Source organism: Vulpes lagopus, chromosome 12 (genome assembly GCF_018345385.1).
Source record: "Vulpes lagopus strain Blue_001 chromosome 12, ASM1834538v1, whole genome shotgun sequence".
In the NCBI taxonomy this organism is placed as follows: domain Eukaryota; kingdom Metazoa; phylum Chordata; class Mammalia; order Carnivora; family Canidae; genus Vulpes; species Vulpes lagopus.
The window spans coordinates 26,175,934-26,194,592 of NC_054835.1; the positions used below are offsets into that span (position 1 = coordinate 26,175,934).

At 45.7% G+C, this 18,659-nt stretch overlaps 2 protein-coding genes across 20 annotated transcripts in view; one reads left to right on the top strand and one right to left on the bottom strand.

Moving 5' to 3' along the window:
- BCAS3 (BCAS3 microtubule associated cell migration factor) overlaps nucleotides 1-18,659 on the top strand; it is a 592,235-nt gene that overhangs the window by 543,213 nt on the left and 30,363 nt on the right. The gene's annotated exons all lie outside the window — the stretch shown is intronic.
- LOC121472671 (proline-rich protein 2-like) overlaps nucleotides 1-18,659 on the bottom strand; it is a 108,425-nt gene that overhangs the window by 51,811 nt on the left and 37,955 nt on the right. For 5 of the 14 annotated variants that reach the window (XM_041723958.1, XM_041723957.1, XM_041723961.1 and 2 more), the window contains exon 2: nucleotides 1,772-1,889. In XM_041723958.1, the coding sequence (XP_041579892.1) occupies nucleotides 1,772-1,889 (118 nt within the window). Of the gene's footprint in view, nucleotides 1-1,771; nucleotides 1,890-3,453; nucleotides 6,293-13,035; nucleotides 17,110-17,309; nucleotides 17,420-18,659 lie in introns of those variants that run through there. The other 9 variants (XM_041723965.1, XM_041723963.1, XM_041723964.1 and 6 more) reach the window with 6 other exon arrangements.

An 18,659-nucleotide genomic window follows, 5' to 3' on the forward strand; every position in this document is an offset into this window, starting at 1 on the left:
TACAAGTGGAGGAAGTGGCAGAGGGAGAAGGAGAAGCAGGCTCCCCACTGAGCAGGGAGCCCAAAGTGGGGCTGGATCTGAGGACCCCAGGATCATGACCTAAGCCGAAGGCAGACGCATAACCTGCCGAGCCACCCAGGCACCGCACAGTACTAGGAATTTAAATCCCCTTCTGATCAATTCAATTTTCTTGATGAAGTAGCAGTCCAAGCCCTCAGCTGAACACAGGAGTGGTGGAGAAGGTATGAGAAGCTACTGGCCAGGAGAGAGGGAAAGCAAATGGTCTGAGGAAATGTGATCAGAGGGCAACATTAAAAGCCCATTTGCAGTTAGTGATCATAAATTTAAAGTAAGACTGGATAGCACGGTGTGCTTTTTTTCCCAACTACGAGTAACTACATGGGGACAGGGAGTGGGCAGATTAACAAGGTTTTGATTTCACCAGGTGAGTATAGCAAAGGGAGAGTGGGGTACAGAAGTTAACGTGTGTGAGAGATTGAGTATAACAATTCCAGGGGCACCTGGGTGGCTCGGTTGGTTAGGCATCCAACTCTTGGTTTTGGCTGAGGTCACGATCTCGAGGTCATGAGATTGAGCCCTGTGACAGGCCCTGTCCTAAGCGCAGAGTCTGCTTGTTTCTGTCTCTCCTTCTTCTCCCCCCCTCCCCCTCCCTCGCCCTTCTCAAATAAATAAACCTATCTTTAAAAATGAAATAAAATAAAACAGTTGCATATGGTAGGAGGAGAAGGACCCAAGGTAGGCAGGATCAGTGGATTAGAGACCTTGGTTGGGTCAAAGGATTGTTGGAGTTGTAGTACTAGAAAGAAAGATAGGCAGTGGTGAGATAATTTGGTAACTGAGATTGTGATGGTGTTTGCAGTTGTCAATTATGTCAAAGGAATGGCCATTGCCGTGAGTGGCAGAGGCAAAGGAGGTGAATGCTAGAAGTCAGAAGGTGCAGGAACTAAGGGGCCAGGTTGTTGGAAGGATCGTCACTGTGACTTATGACAGAAATCAGGAGCTAAAGTCTTGGAGGAAAGAGAGGTGTGATATGGGGTGAGGGCTGAACAAAGAGGAGCAGGGGGCAGTATAGTCTTAGGCCACCGGAATCAAAGCTGCAGGTTTTATGAAGCAAAGAAGAGAAGTCTGCATCAGTGGGGAATAAGAAGGGACGTAAGAGAAATCAGCTGCAAGGAAGGACCACTAGGCAAACAGTGTCCCCAAGGGAAATCCTGGTTATTTCTCAAAATACATCACATTAGAATTTACAGAGAGGAATTATATATATATACACTTCCTGTTTGATTCTTTCAACAACCCTTGAAGTAGGGAGGGCAGGTATCTTACCCTCATTTGATGCATGAGAACACTGAAGCTTACAGAGGTGAGGTGTTTGTGTAGAGATACTCAGCTAGTTGGCAATGGATCCTGGCCTTCAGACTCCCAGTTCAGTGCTCTTTGCACTGTATCATACTGCCTTCCTTCAGAAGGCCAGGCCTTCCTTCCACAGAACTCATAAAAGCATACTTGAGGGCAGCCCAGGTGGCTCAGAGGTTTAGCGCCTCCTTCAGCCCAGGGCATGATCCTGGAGACCTGGGATCAAGTCCCACATTGAGCTCCCTACATGGAGCCTGCTTCTCCCTCTGCCTGTGTCTCTGCCTCTCTCTCTCTCTCTCTCTCTCTCTCTCTCTCCCTCTCTCCCCCCCTCCCCCCTGTCTCTCATGAATAAATAAATAAAATCTTTAAAAAAACAAAACAAAAAAAAACATACTTGATCTGAAGCCGGAACTGTTGTTGTCACATGGCCTCCACAGCATGAGATTCAGCATCCAAAGACAATCTGGCCTCTTCTCCACCCTCTCAGATCCACCCAGATATTTGTGACCATTCTGTGTGGTATCCAAAATATATTAAACTTAGCAACCAGTAATGGGACACAAGTGAACATTTCCTTTTAGTGCTAATTTGGATAACAATTCCTAAATGGAAATAATAATGGTATTTTAGTTTTAAGGAATTTAGGTGTCTAAGGACATACTTACGCCATGGAGGTTCAGGGCTTGGTTCTGAAAAATGTTTCCTTCTTGACTCTCAGGCACAGTGAGTGGGCAGTATGGCAGTCTAGGAATCTCCCAACTGCTGAGTTTCCCCATCCCTCCATCCTCAGTGGGCCAGCCACTCCCATAGGCAGAGAGCCCACACCCAAAAGCAGGGGGTCTCACTTGTTCATTCACTTAGCAATCGCATGTTGATCACCTATTATACTACAGAGCATACAGAGAAGAGCGCTACCCAGAGAAATAAGTGCAGTGAATGGTTAGGGGTTTCTAGACAGGCACTATATAAAGAGATTTCCTTTTAAAGGAAGTTGGGAATATTCCTACATGCTCCAAGAAATTAGCCTCTTCTTAGCCACTTCATCCTAGTTGACCAGCTTGCCAGGCCATTGAGGTGGGTCAATTCATGGAGGGCGGGCACCAAATGCCTCTATCAGCCCTGTCTGCCATGTTCCTTTGTGAGCACATTGGCCAGGGCAGACACACTGACCTTGACAGGAGCAGAGATCTTGTCATGGCTTATAGCAACAAGGAGTGCCTCAGAGTTACCTGGGGATACAGATGCCTGGGCCCCAATCCTATGCCCCAGAAATTCCAATTATGATCCGGTATGAGACCTATATCTCCATATATTTGGAAACTTCCCTACCCCCAGTTGAGAAGTACTGGTTGAGGAAGTGTACACAGAAGTTTGTGCCAAACAACTGGATGTCAAGATAACCAACATCCCACTGCCACTCCTCTACCAGATCTGAGTGTGATCAAATGTCTCTCCCGACAGTTCCCGTCTCAATATTATCCTCCAGGAACTTGTGATTATCCTCTAAGTCAAAAAGGCAGCTTAATTCTCCTGAAAACCATGCCAGTTGGGCATTTTGCCTAGAATGAGCAAAGCAAATCTGTGGCAATGTTCTTTGCTCGGTTGAGCTCTATAGCCTCCAAGAGGCACCCTCTCTGTTTGCCCCCCCCCCATCTCCTCCCTCCTTCTCCCATCCAACTTTCTCTTCCTGCCACAAAGTCCATGCTTTGTTTGGTGCCTGCTGGGGAAGTCAGCCCATTCCAGCAGGACTGGGGGCATGGCTGGATGCAGGCTTGGGTCTAGTTAGCCAGATGAAATCTGATTGGCAAGAAAGTCCTGGGTGAGCTGAGTTAAGACAGGTGAATGTCCATAATAAGATCAGAGAGCAGAAGACTAGAGCCAGGAGTCTGAACAGCAGGCCAAGGGTACAGGCCAGAGCAGCACCCTCTGTGTGGGTGCAACTGAGTCTGAGAGTCTCATTGGAAGCTATAAGGAGCTGGAACACACAAGCCCTCGTTACTTAGAGGAACCTGAGTTCACCTGCCTGCATCATCCTGTGACATCAAGTCCCCTTGGTCTTTAAGAGCCAACTCTTACCAGTTGCTTCTACTTTATCAGAGACATTGGCCTCTTCATCTAGGACCTTGTGCTGAGAGTTGGGGCCACTGCATCGTGAAACCTGTAGCAGTTGACTCTGGGTCTTTTTGTCAGGACTGGTTCCGTCTCAAACCTGGCTTCATCTTCACTGGGACTTTTTTTCTTCTGTGTGGTGTTCTGTCCACATCTAAAACCCTTGATTTTTCTGGGATCAGTATAGAGATATTAGAGAAGGTAGGTCCTGAGCTTTGAGGATACTATAGAGAGCAAGACAGATGATATCTCTGCCTTCCTGGGGCTTCTGTTCTAGAAGAGGAAACAGACACACTAGCAATATTCATGTACCTTGCTGAGGTAGGTTCAGGGGGCTCTGCTATGAGAGCACATAACAGGGGCACCTGACCTTATCTAGGGAGGGCACCCCAGAAGTTCTGTTTAAGCTGCCATCAAGGGATGAGCAAGACGAAGAAGTAAAGGTCCAGAGGTGAAAGGGAGCATGGTCCACTGGGAGAAACAGAAGGAAGTTCCTTAAGTTTAATGCAAGGCTCAGGGAGGGAGGGGGAGAAATGAACCTGGAGGAGCGAGCAGAGGCCAGATCATCAAGAGGCCTGGCAACCATGACACAGAGTGGAGGCGTCACTCTCGCACCTTTCTGCCACTTTGGACAGGTATTTGTTGGCTCCTGGTATGACTCTGAAATAGATACATATACACATGCATGCGCACAAGCCAATCTCACAGGAAAACCGACTGCCCTATCCCTTCTCATTTGGAGGCAGTACAAAGTCATCTGGATTAAAAGTCATCTGCTTGGGCATGGGCTCAATCACCTGCTGTAATCATCTTTTTCTTCCACCTTAGGATGCCATTCAGCCTCACACAGCACCAGCTATCTGACAAAGAATAGAAGTGACAAGGGCAAAATGAAAAGCCCTCCAGAATGTATTCAGTGGGAAAGTAAAGGCAGGAAGAGCAGTTCTCTTGTTCCCAGCCAACACCCCTTGCCTGCTTTCTCTTATCAGGGGAGACTCCACTATTCGTATGCCTGACTGGCTGGCTGGGTGATTCTTCAGGGGCTGTGTTCTCTGCTTGTCACTCCTACACTGGTCGCTTTTAAGATGCATGGACTTCTGAATCTTTAAAAGAAAGAACTAAAAAGGAAATCCCGAAGGCAGTTAGTTGGCAGGTCATCTGCTACGAATGAGAGAGAGGGTTGTGACAGGTTTCGGGAGTTTGAGAAGATGAGGAAATGCAGGAGGGAACTGACCAGGAATGAATGGGGGGAAAAGGCTAAAGAGCAGGGAGGGCCTGGCTGGTAAATTTGTCATGGTGCCAGTGGAGGCAAGTGTGAGATTTTCTCCAACACAGCCCAGCCACCCAGGAACCAGAGCAGAGGAATCAGGTGGCTGGATGGTGGATGGATCATCCTGGATGTGTCTGGAAAAGCAGAGAAGGCAGGTTGATTGGGGAACAGTAATGGTGGGGTGAGGGGCAGGGTGGTTGGTTGAGGGTGTTATTGGACCGGACCCATGGGCCTGAACACTGGGATGGACAGTGAAAATGTGTCACCAGGAGGGACCCAGTAGATCAGGATGATAGGGAAGGGCTCCAGGGACTAGCAGGTTCAATGAGGTGGAAAAGCATCATTAGGAAGAAGAAGGAAGTGAGGGAGATAGACACATAGGAAGTTTCATAATCAAGATGTGGAATTTCTTGCTTCAAATACTAGAAGAAGCAATTGTAAGACCCAGGTGAGTGAGTTTCAGGAATGAAAGTGAAGTCATTGGTGTGTGGAGGTCAGTGAGTTGTGAGACCAGGAGTGTTGGTTTGGTCATGCACCTGAGCATCACACTTTCTCAACATTTAGCTGGAGTTATTGTTGCTTAGAATGTGACATTGGTGTCATGCCATAATCTTCTTTGAAATCAGTGAAAAGGATGAGGAGCAATGTTCTGACAGCTTCTATGAGTTCTGAGCTTCTCTCCTGATTGATAAGGTAATTCCTTTGGAAGAAGTGATGGAACTCATAAAGAACATTTATATTCTCTTGTGGAAGAAAGTACTTCCTTTTATTGTCAGCTTATTTCAGCATGATTGAAAAATCAGAGAGAAAACTTTTTTTTTTTTTAATTTTAAGCCTGGAAGAAAAATACTATCTGAGATATCTAAAATCCTGGCCCAAGGGTCCAGCTCTGTGGCCTGACACGAAGTCTCTTTATACCTCAGCTTCTTTGTGAAACAGAAGAACTTCACCGAGTCATGATGATGGCCAACAGGATAGTAGTGGATATAAGCATTTACTGTGTCAGATACTGTTGAGTACATTCGTTTAAGCTTTAATATTCTTTATTAGTCCCATTTTATTTTATTTATTTATTATTTTTTTGTCTTTCAAGGGCTCTCTCTGTCCCACAGATATTTATTTATTTTTTTGTTGGAGTTCAATTTGCCAACATATAACATATCACCCAGTGCTCATCCCGTCAAGTGCCCCCCTCAGTGTATTAGTCCCATTTTAAAGAGGTATTCATTGAACCAGGAGAGGTAACTAACTTGCCTAACATTATGCAACTATTAAGTGACAGAATAAGAACCCTAAAGCCTGAACCTTTAACCATCTCCTGTACTGTGCATTAAGGCTCTGTGAATAAAAAAAAATATGGCAAAACACTCATAGCACCAAGCTGAGGGGATCTAGCAGAGGAACCGTTCCCTGCCCAGGAGACTCCAGGAAGGCTTTGTGGAACCGTTCCCCGCCCAGGAGCTTGAGCATGGGTTGAGTCTTGAGTCAGCAGTATAAGGCAGCTTGTCATGGGAGTTGACACTTCTCTCTGTTGGTCTGAAATACATCAACACACTGGTTTTTTTTTCTTTCTATGTGTCTTGTTTTGCCCCTTGGGCCACAAAAATAAATACATAAGTCTATTCCTTTTTCCATAAAATTGCACTTCAAAGATTTGAGTACTAGAATCTCAGCTCTCTTAATCTCTTCCCCAGGTGTGGCAACTTCAGTTTTTTCCTTCTCTTCTTTCCTTCCTGCTAAGTGCCAAGAGCTGAAGCAATATGCTGTGAGCTTGGAATACAGAGATTTAAAAAAAAAAAAAAAAAAGGCAGCACCAGATGCTGGCTGCCTTCAGAATTTACAGTGTAGTGAGAAAGGTAGACTAGAAAATACTTTTTGCAGTTGGTTCCCTTTACCAAAATTCCCAGAACCTAGCACAGCACAGCACAGTAGCTGAACCATAATAGACACCCAGTGTGTTTGTTGTTGAGTTGACTACACGAGGATGCTGTGTGGAAGGTTTAGCCAGAGTATTGTGGGGAGCCTGTTAGAAGACCTAAGTCAGACTGAGAAGGAGAGTGGTAGACTCCTCCAGCTGATCTAAGTCTTCACGGATAAATAGGACTTAGCCAGGGAAGAAGAACATTCTAGATAGAGGGAGCAGCAGATTCAGAGGCACAGGGGTAAAGTACAAGGTAGGGGCATGGTGTGCAGAGTCTGGAGAGCTGGCCAGGGCCAGATGATACACAGTGGTGCTAAGAAGATTGGGCTTTATCCTGAGGATAGATGAGGAAAATTTTCAGATTTGCATTGTATAAAAAGTCAATCTGGTGGGACTCAGAATAACTAAGTGAAGGGAAGCTATAAGGGAAGCTATATTAAGGGACAGAAAGACCATTATAAAGATCGTTGGAGGGGTGCCTGGGTGGCTCAGTGGTTGAGCATCTGCTTTTGGCTCAGGTCATGATCCTAGGGCGCTGGGAGCAGGGCCTTCCTCACAGGGAGCCTGCTTCTTCCTCTCTCTGTGTGTTTCTCATGAATAAATAAATAGTCTTAAAAAAAGAAAAAAAGATAGTTGGAGTAATCCCAGTGGTAACTGATGAAGGCCTAAGCTCAGTAGCTGTGAAGTAGGGAATAGATTTGACAGGGCTTAGGAAGTAAAATCAATAGGACTTCCTGCTCCATAGGGTGAGGAAAGGGGAGAGTCTGGATGGACCACTGAAAAAGGGAGTGTTCCCGTTCACTTAGGTAGGGAATAGAGAAGGAAGGAGTTTCAGAGAAGTGAGGCAACGAATTTGTTTCAGACATAAGGCATTGGAGGTGCCTATGGAATATGTTTGGTCTAACACAAATGGATTCAGAGGCCAGGAGACAATGGGGCCAGAAGTGCAGCTACAGAAGTCAGTAGCATGTCAGTAGTTTTAACTATGAGAGTGGCTGAGATGGGGCAGCCCAGGTGGCTCAGCAGTTTAAGCGCCACCTTCAGCCCAGGGTGTGATCCTAGAGACCTGGGATCAAGTCTCATGTCGGGCTCCCTGCACGGAGCCTGCTTCTCCCTCTGCCTGTGCCTGTGCCTCTCTCTCTCTCTGTGTCTCTCATGAATAAATAAATAAAATCTTAAAAAAAAAAAGAGAGAGAGAGTGGCTGTGGCTGAGCTGACCCAGGCAAAGTATGCAGAGACAGAAGAGGGTTAAGAGTGGAACCCTTAGAAGCACAACAATTTGAGGAACAGAAGGAACAAAGCTAGTCCTTGGGAGAGTCTCAGGGGTGGCCAGGGAGGGAGGAGGAAAACCAAAGGAAGCTAAGGAAGGATGGGGAGTAGTCAGCAACTTGCCAGTAAGATCAGCTTTCCTTTGTAGCATCTGAGTTGCCTGAGGGGACCACATGGTTATGGCTGAGCTATCAGGATCGCGGGAGGACAGTCACATGCTTTTTCCATTAGGCTGGATTTGAGGACCTGCTGCTCTAGAGCAGTGATTCCCCAAATTCCCACGTTAAGAATCAGAAACACCACATTGGATTATTATGGAAAAGGGCTTGAGAATCTGTTTATTCAGTAGGCACCCTGGGTGATTCTTCCCATTAGGAAAATCTGAGAATGAGGCTACAGACCAGAGGTTGTTCAGTAATAACCTGGGAGCTCTTTCCAACTACACAGACTGCACCCCACCCTCCCACCGTACACATGGATGGATTCCATCTAAGGTTCAAGAGAATCCCCATCCTTTGAGCCCTTGTTTCTGTGGCATTCCTCAGATGTGTCTCCACTTAGAAGTGGAAGTGCTAACCCATTAATCTAAAGGAAAGTTTCTGAGCAACTGTCTGAGTAGTCAGGAATCCAATGAAAATCCTGCATTTAGACAGATCATTGGTCTAGTGCTGCTTCTCTGAAAGCTATTGGACTAGAGCATCCTCACTGCCCTCTGGTGTAGACAATCTGATTGCCCACTCCATTTTGTGGAATAATGGGCCCGAATGTGATCCAGCATTAAAAAAAAAAAAAATACTGCCATATGTTAAAAAGCTATTAAAGAAGTTTGGAAAGAGGCACCATCTGTGGACAAAAAAGACATTTTTAGGTCATTGACAAGGCCAGAGCTAGCTCTACTTGTTTATATGTTTGAAACCTAACACTGCTCATTGTCCTTCACAATGAAGTTCTTGAAGTATGTTTAATACAGCTATTCTCAGAATCAGTTTTGTAAAGGCTTTGTCTCTACTAAAGGTATTTTAGGGGTGCCTGGGTGGCTCAGTGGTTGAGCGTCTGCCTTTGGCTCAGGTCATGATCCCGGGGTCCTGGGATCAAGTCTTGCATCAGGTTCCCCACAGGGAGCCTGCTTCTCCCTCTGCCTGTGTCTCTGCCTCTCTCTCTCTCTCTCTCTCTCTCTCTCTCTCATGAGTAAATAACTAAAATCTTTTTTTTAAGATTTTTAATAAATGAAGGTATTTTATTAGGCATAGAAGTGGTTCAGAGCATCTGTGCCCCTTGTATGAAATTGCAAATCTATGAAATTCAAACATTGTCATTAATGAATAGTCAGAATAAATAATCTTTCCTAAGCAATTGATCTTGGGACATTATCTTTCCAGGGTAAATAGAGATATTAATTATACTTACTTTAGTAGGGAGAAGTTACCTACTGAGTAGAACACTAAAGAGTGTGGCTCCGAGGAGCCTAGGGACTCCTTCTTTTTGGAGTTATTTTAGAATGAGAGATTTAAGGGTAGTGCTGTCTAGAGATAAGGTGTCTAGGAAATGCCTTTATGCCCTCCTTTTCAGACCCTTGATACTCACTTCAGATCAAAATATAGCAAAGTTTTGTTCTTCATTCATTCAACAAACATTTATTAGGCACCTTTTTTTAAATGTTTTATTTTTTTCCTTAAGAGAACGAGTACGGGGATCCCTGGGTGGCTCAGCGGTTTGGCGCCTGCCTTCGGCCCAGGGCGTGATCCTGGAGTCCCAGGATCAAGTCCCACATCAGGCTTCCTGCAAGGAGCCTGCTTCTCCCTCTGCTGTGTCTCTGCCTCTCTCTGTGTGTCTCTCATAAATAAATAAATAAATAAATAAATAAATAAATAAATAAATAAATATTTTTTTAAAAAAGAGAGAGAGTACAAGCATGGGGAGGGGCAGAGGAGGAGGGACAGGGACAAGCATTCTGCACAGAGCATGGGACCTAACACAGGGCTCCATCCCACGACCCCGAGACTATGACCCAAGCCGAAATCAAGAGTCAGACGTTCAACCAACTGTGCTACCCAGGCGTCCATATTAGGCACTTATTATGTGGCAAGATCTGTACTGCCTTAGGCTCTTGGTGCTTAGATATCTATGGAACATCACAATAACTTCAGGGTGAGCTCTGTTGGACCCTGGAGGGCAGCAGTTAAGAGTCTTGTGCAGTATTAAAGCTCCAGAGAAGACATGATTGGTAACTTCACCTTCTCATTTTAGGATTGAGTGGTGTACTGAGCTGTTTGGACATTCTCATACCTCCAAAAGCCAGATGGCTTAGACATTATCCTATCCTTCAGTGTCAAAGGGTCTAGAGGGAAGCAGTGAGAGCACCCATACAAAGCCATCTGGCTTCCAAGGGTAAAATCAATACTTTACATACCTGTTACACATCATAGTTTTCAAGGCTCTATCATGTATACTATATTTGAATCTTAGCATAATTTTGAGGATTATGAATAGCTAGCAATAATAACTAGCATTCTTATTGTTTTAAATATTTATTTATTTATTTTTACAGAGAAAGAAGCATGGGTGGGAGGGGCAGAGGGAGAGGGAGAGAGAATCTCAAGCAGGCTCCCTACTGAGGTCAGAGCCTGACGTGGGGCTCAATCCCACAACCCTGAGCTCACCACCTGAGCCGAAACCTAGAGTTGGACACTTAAATAGTGTTATTATTATTCGTTTACAGTGCAGAAAACTGAGGTGCCAGGAAGTGACTCACTAGAACATACCAGCACCAGAACTAGCACTCAGTTTCCCATTCTTAATCAAATGCTCTTACTCTGAACAGAAAACTCAATGACCTTATAACCACCCTATCTGTCCAAGAGATCTGCCCCCCACCCTCATCTCACAATGGTCTTTAAAATAAGATATAAGAAGGTCCTAAATGAAGGAGAGATTTTGCAGATAGATGCGGAGTCCAGGCAGCTAGCTGCTGTAGGGCGAGAAGGAGGAGGGATGGTTCACCCAGTAAATAGGGTGCCATGCCACCACCCACTTTGGATCTTGACAGCAGGAAAGTCACTTCCTACATTTGAAGATCATAGAGCTCTTGTCTGGGCCTCTTTACTTTAAATGAAAGTCCAGTCCAGGAAGGGTTAATGACTTGCCCAGGAGAGTTTTGGTGAATTTGCAAGTTCATTTTGAACTATTCAGTAGGTGTTTCTACAACAAATACACTTGGTTTTTATTTACTTTTTTTTTTTTAACAGTCTGAAGGATGTGATAAAGCTCTTCTAGTAGCTTTTCAATCTGAAAGGCATTTCTAAAACTCAAATGAAGCACAATGAAAAATTCTTCTCTTCAGCTGTTAACCCTAACTCAAGGTTGGATGACAGGTTCATGTCTGTCTGAGAAAGTAACATGAGGTTTCCAGGCCCCCTCCTAGGGGCACCTTGGCGCCTTGGCTTTTCTCACCTCTCTCCTTATGGATGACTCTGATCTTTCTCCGAATCCATTATGTACTATAGATCCAAAGATAAAGAGCTGGGTTTCTACACACACACACACACACACACACACACACACACACGCACACACACGCGCACACACACACGCATACAAACTTTCACTCTGGGCTGCGCTTTGCATGAGTGTAGCAGAAACAAAAGATGTTGCTTCCTCCTCATGGGAGAGATTGGCCGTTCTTACACAGGGAGGGGCAGAGGAGCTCTCCTGGCCCTTTGGAACTTGAGTCTCAGCTAGGGAAATGAATAGCATCCTGACTGGCCTCAGTGGAGTAGAAGTGGGGGAAAGGGTGGGGGAGTCCTGGCCGCAAGCTCCTGCCATGGCTTAGGAATCACTTTTATCCAGAGGCGCCAGACTTGGCACCCAGGGAGTCCAGTGAGTGGAGGGAAAATCATAACCAGCTTACCCCGGTTATTTGGGCATCTCTGCACTTCCTAATGAAGTGGGCATTTCACAAGGCATGTGCAGGTCCTCTCCACAGGTAAGCAGGGATGTCCTAGCCCCTCCTACAGGTGGTGGGGCCTCCGGGTGGGGGGCAGGGCAGAGATAGCTGAGCCCCAGCCTGCCCCTGGGCAGCTGTGCCAGGGAACCCCCAGATGCTCCGCACCCCCACTTGGCTCCTCCACAGTAGCAGGAGGTCTCAACTTCTCTGTTTGCTTTAATAGAGTGTTAACCCCAGGCCCTAGAACTTGTGTTAACACTTAACACAAGGCTGGAACTGAGGGGAGAGGCTAAGGGCCTGGCAGCTGAGAGCAGTTTGAGAGTTTGAACTTGTGGGGAGGTAGGGAGGGTGGGAGAAAGGCAAGGCCCACAGCAGTTGAATGTCAGCTGGATTAAGCGAGTCCAGGACTGCTTTGCAAGCCCAAGACCATCCATTCCAGCTTCTGTCACAGGCTGAGCCCCATCCTCTTTCTGGCCTCAGTTTCCTGGTCTTTAAATGGGTAGATAGAGCCAAATATACTCCAGGGGACCCGGGACAGGGCAAGGGGAGTGCGGTGTGACCCTATTATGCACATGAGCCCCCCCCCCCTAGCCCCTGGGGGTGTGATTGAAATGCATATTCTGCTTCAGGAAGCCTGAGGTGGGGCCTGTAGGAGGCTACACTTGTCCCAGGCTTCCAGTGACGCTGCTGTGCTGGCCACTGGCCCTGGCTTGGAGTAGCAAAGGAGTAGCACGCAGGATTGGGTTCTCCAAACTCATCTCACATAACTCCCTGCACTTAACTTCCTTGGCCGTGAAATGGGGACCAGTACAGGGAAGGGTTGCCTTGCCATCTTCCCCAGGGGGTGCTCTGAGGGTGAAGGGAGTGAAAGCATCTTCTAACGGGTAAAGCAGCATGCAGTGTGAGGGATTATTGTCATTGTTAAGATTTCGACACCTCACTGCTCCCCCTAGTACATTCCTGCAGCTTCTCCACTTTTCCCTACATCCTCCCTGGTGTCCATGCCTGGGCTGATGATGAGTCAGTGTGACCAGCCAGGGCTGAACAAACACTTGGACATGTTGAGGCAGGAAATGACAATTCCCAGGCACCCCCACTGTTTCAGGTGTAGAACAAACCATGGACACACCTTGAGCGATAAAGTCCAGTGATACCGGGTTGAACCCCACCCCTCACCCCAACCCCCTTCGGCTGCAAAACCAGGAAATAAGGCCAAAAGTCAAGGAAGTCCCCATAGGACCAGAGGCCTAAGCAAGCACTAATTAGGTTTTCAGCAAGGTAAGTCACCAGTCTACCCTGTGATCCCATTTCGGCGCCCACCTCAGGCTGCCATGATATCTTTGTAATGTCAATTGTTCCCTAAGGACTTTCACAGATGGTTCCACAACCACCTTGGGAGGCAAGAAATTGAGGTGACAGTCAACTATACTTCAATAAAAGGAGGAAAAGAAACTAGAGTGACCAAGGCAAGTCATTTACCCATCGAGAACCTCGGGGATCCTCATCTATAGAATGGAATCAGCAGTATCTGTCTTACCCATGGTATAAATTGCTGTGGTCTCAGTCAAAAGGAAATAATTATATGAGAATAGGCACCGATTCTGTGAGGTATTATTAGTCTTCATGAGGGACCCTCCACCTCAGTAGACACTACCGACTGCCTCTAGTGAGGAACATCCTTGCCTTCGTGTCTGTAGTCAGACACCTCCCCTATTGTGGAATGTCCTCCACCCACTTCAAACTGCCATGACTGATGGAAACTGTCCCCAACTACCCCAGCTTCAGTTGGTGTCCCCCATTGTCCAAACAATGCTGTTTCTCATCTTGCCCTTCTCAGGCCCTGAGGCCAAGTCCTTCCTGAACAACTTTGTTGTAAGGGCCTGGAAAGTAGGGATCCTGTTATATAATATACCCTGTGTCAGAATGGCAGGCCAGGCACAAATCTTTATCCCAAGACCCCTGCGGCTGAAAATCTGGTTCAGGTTTGCCCTGTGGAGTGAGAGCTTATGGGTTTTGATGGCAGAGAGAAGTGGAAGGCTGACCACACACTACAAATAGAAATGCCTCTTGCCCAAGCTGGGAGCACCGTTTGAAAGCCCACATGGTTAGGTGACTACCAAAATAACAAAACCAAAACTTGGCAGGGTATCAAACCAGTCAACTCCATGACCTGCAGGCACATCCAGGGCTCTCCTTCAGCCCAGAGTGGGTTCCTCCCACCTTTCCCACAGCTATTGCCTTGGGGGCTGAGAGGAGCAAATGGCAGTAGGAACCATTTTGCCCACTCTTGTCTCCCTGGCCTTTGAAATTCCTGAGGCCAGCAGGGGCCCAGGCCTGCAAAGTTGGGCCTCCAGACATGTCAGCCAGCCCAGGAAGCAGAAAAGTCTCATCTGAGGAAATACAGATCCTCAGGGAAGATCAAAAATAACCCAAAAGGACAAACCATGCATGTCTGTGTGTATATTGAGTTTCGCATCTGAGGTCCAGTCTTGATAAATCTGATGATTTTGAAACATCTTCTTTAATTAATAAAAACAGAAGATTTCTTAGCCCCAGGTTTCAGACATCAAAGTTCTCCTCAGTTGAGAGCCTCAAATTTGGCTTATTTGTGGAGTACTGAAATCTCTTTTAAGACAAACACGGGATTTGGAATGGGTTGTTTGTCCTGCCTCTGTCCTGCCTCCTATCCCCAATTGCCAAACTGCAAGAACCACTTAAAAATTCTGAAATAGGAAGGCTAAACTGCAAACCCCTTTACTGGTACTGTAGCCATAGTTTCAAGATGAAAAATCAGCATGGATTTTAGTGGGTAAAGTGTAGGCTTTGGACTGAGAATCAGAATCTTGACCGTACTCTTGGCATCGACATCTTGAACAAAATTTTCCTTTTCCCAGCCTTACTGTCTTGATCTGTAAAATGGGAATGTTAGCACCAACCTCATAGACTTGTTGGGGTAATTTCAGTGAGGTAATAGATGTAAAGTGATGATGCCTGGCACAAAATAAACAATAAATGTTGTTAGTTCTCTTGCCTTCCCGGATACCTGATCTGATCACAGGGTTAATTATTTGAGAGCAGGACTGTCCTAGAAAATCCAAATTGTGTGCTTACTTGTGTTTAGAGATACATTTCCCGAAGTTTTTCCATTCAAGGAGATGTTAGAATAAAAAGGAGATGTTAGGTTTCCGAAGATATAGTTTGTCTTGTGTATATTCTGAGCCCTACCATCGGAATCCTACAACAGAGTGCCATGTGTAAATTTTCTCTCCACCCTCAGAAGCAGGGAGAACATTTTCATTACAATCTAGCTGTAAAATGATTCTCCTCTTCCCACTTGGAGGGATAGAAATCTTGATGGTGTCTGTTTTAAAGGAGAGGAGGAAAAGGTCTCTGAGAACCTGTCTGGGAAATGCCAGTGTCAGCCTGACTTGGAAAGCTCTTCTGTTTGAGGCACCTCCCTGTCTGCTCTGAGCATGGAGCCAGTTGAAATTCTCCTTACTAGGCCCTGCCGTGATGACTGATCCCCTGGCCTCCCAGGCAAAAGGCAGGGGCCTGGCTCAACGACCTCCTAATGATGTGTGAGGGGCTCTGACATTCCTTGAGAATCATGAAAGGGTGTCTCCTAGCAAGCTGTGTCCTGTTTATCGAAAGGGTGAGGGCTGGGGTGGCAGGGCAGGACAGAGATGACAGGTAAAGGGACTTGATTTAAAAGTAGACTCCTTCCAGAGTTGCTCTTCTGGTCCTTTCTGATCTGATGTATGAAACCTGTACAGAGGTAGAATTGTTTCTGCCGTTTTCACACACAGGTTGGTGCACATTCCTGATACAAATTAAAAGGAAATATGTCAGATGTACACAGGGATGAGTCAACATCGCGTGCAGCCAGCCGTGGACACTGGGAGAGGAGTCAGATGCGGGCCATGGAGCTGCAGGCTCACCTGCCCCCAGCTGTGTCAAAACCAAGCACAGGGGAGGCACCACAGCAGCAGGCCCTCCCACAAATGCTCCTCAGGGGGCTACTGTCTGCATCCCAGCGCACATGTTTCTGGCACGGGGCATTTTTTTCTCTCTTAGCCTTTTCTTCATGTTTCTTTATGTGTTTTATACTGATTGCCAAAGTTACAGGAAACATAGAAAGGTAAAGTAACAGAAGAGTCCCCAATAACCCAACTACCCAGAAGCAACCATGATGAACACTTTGTCGTGAATTTTTAAAAATCTTTGGTGTTCTATGCTTCCTTTACATTGCTCGGTAATACTAACTATACAATCTTGTTTTGCTTCTCTTGTTTAGCATTATATCTTAAAGAATTTCCCCTATTATAAACATTATCTTTCATGACTCCCTAATAGTGTACCGCAAGAAGGAAGTATCATTTATCTAACAAATGCCCTATTTTAAGACATTGTTAACATGGCAAGGAGCATATTAATGCGTGAAGGCTTGTTTGGCATCTTATTTACTTGGGCTCGATTTCTGGAGGTGGACTCCTAGATCCATAGTTGGGCATTGTTTTAAAGCTTTTATTTATTTAAATAAGGGAGAGGCAGAGACATAGGCAGAGGGAGAAGCAGGCTTCCTGTGGGGAGCCTGATGCAGTACTTGTTCCCAGGACCCCAGGATCATGACCTGAGCTAAAGGCAGACGCTCAGCCACTGAGCCACCCTGGTGTGGGCATGTTTTTAAAAGGCTCTTAATACATATTGCCCTTCAGGTAGTTTATAACAATAATATTCCCTCCAGCAACAGTCCATCTCATTTTATCCTTACCCATGTTGAGCATGATTCTGTTTATTTATTAAAGAATTTAGGAGCTGAAGCATCCCCTTCAGATGGAGTGAGATGGAGAGAGATCATGAGGATGGAAATGAGCTAAGAGCCACCTGCCCTGCCTCCTGTGCCCCCTGCAGGCATTCTCAGAGAAGTGAGGGATACACACCCACTTCTATCCCATGAATCCCCGTCGAGGGCTCTAGCTGTGGAACCACTCAGCTTTAATAATGGAGTTCCCTCACCAGTGTTTCTCATCTAGCACTTGTCTTCTGGCCTTGAGGTATCCCCAGGCTACTTTCTTCACTTTTTAAGCCTTCCACAGAATCCCAGTGCCCCTCTGAAGAGTTGCTCACGTAGTCCCATGGTGGTCCTCTGTATTAAGGTGGCCCTGTGTAGTTCCACATGGCACTCTTTCATGCGCCATCTGATCAGATGCTCACAACAACCTGGAAGGCAGGTACACATTTCCCTGTTTTATAAGCATATTCCTTTCCTAGGGCTGCTGTACCAAATTACCACAGCCCTGGTGACTTAAAACAACAGACTTGTATTTTCTCAGACTTCTGGAGGCCAGAAGTTCAAAGTTAAGGTGTCAGCAAGGTCACACTCCCTCCTTCAAAGGTTCTAGGGGAGACTCCTTCCTTACCTCTTCCAGCTTCTGGTGGCTCCTGGCATTCTTCATCTTGTCACAGCACAAGTCCAGTCTCCGCCTCTGTCTTCACATGGCCATCTTTCTGCTCTATGATCTCCTCCTTTCTGTCGTAAGGGTACCAGTCACTGGATTTAGCACTCACCCTAGCTCTAGGATAGTCTCATCTTAGATCCTTACTCTCTGCAAAGACCCTATTTGCAGATAAGGTCACATTCTGAGGTGGGCATATTTGAGGAGAATTGTGATTCAAACCACTACAACAGGTAAGCAAACAAACCAAGGTCAAAAGAGGTTAAATGACTTTCCCAAGGTCATATAGTGAGAAAATAGCAGGAGATGGCATTTGAACCCAGGTCTTCTGCTTACCATATACCTTTAAGTAAGAAAAACAACAACAACAAAAGACACTAGTATGAATGCTTAATTATGTTTTCTGGTTCATGGAAAATGAAATGTGGTACCTTTTACCCTTGGATACATCAAACATCATTTTACCATTACTCTGTTAGTTTGGCCAGTATGATGAATACCTTCTATGGGAGCCACTCATTTACTGTCCATGTAGTAAGTGGAGGAAATTCAGACCTAGAGTGGCCAGGAAAGTTAATGGGAGAAGTCCAATTACAACCTAGGTATCTTGAGTTGTGATCTGTATCCTCTTCTTTAAAGTGTGAGTTGTGATCATACATTGCACTTGTGAAAGCAGTGGCCAAAACAACTACTCTGTTAAATTGTAAAGAAATCTCAGTGTCCCATTTACTATTGAACTCTGCTTCTTAGCTTAGGACTCCTTGATATATTGGCCACACAGGAAGGTCTGCTCACAGACCTACGATGAATGATGAATAATCCCTTCCCAGCAGTGGCCACAAGGGCCTGTGAGAACAGATGTGCACAACATCATCACATCTGGCACATCAAGATCTCCTGGCTTGCCAACATTAGCAAAGGCATTTCTCTACGGCTGCTACCTTTCCTTTTTCTTGCTGAATTTACTTCTGAACTGGAGTAGCAAATCCTTTTTTTTTTTTTTAATGTTTTATATATTTAAGTAATCTGTAAAGCCAACAAGGGGCTCAAACTCACAACCCTGAGATCAAGAGTTACATGCTCTTCCAACTAAGCCAGCCAGGTGCCTGATTGGTGTAGCAAATTCTCTTAAAATGCCCTAACCCCAGGGCACCTGGGTGACTCAGTCAGTTGAGCATCCTACTCTTGATTTCAGCTCAGATCTTGATCTCAGGGTCATGAGTTCAGGCTTTGCATTGGGCTCCATGCTGGGCATGGAACCTACTTTAAAAAATTAATTATTTAATTTAATGTAATATAATTTAAAAAATTAAA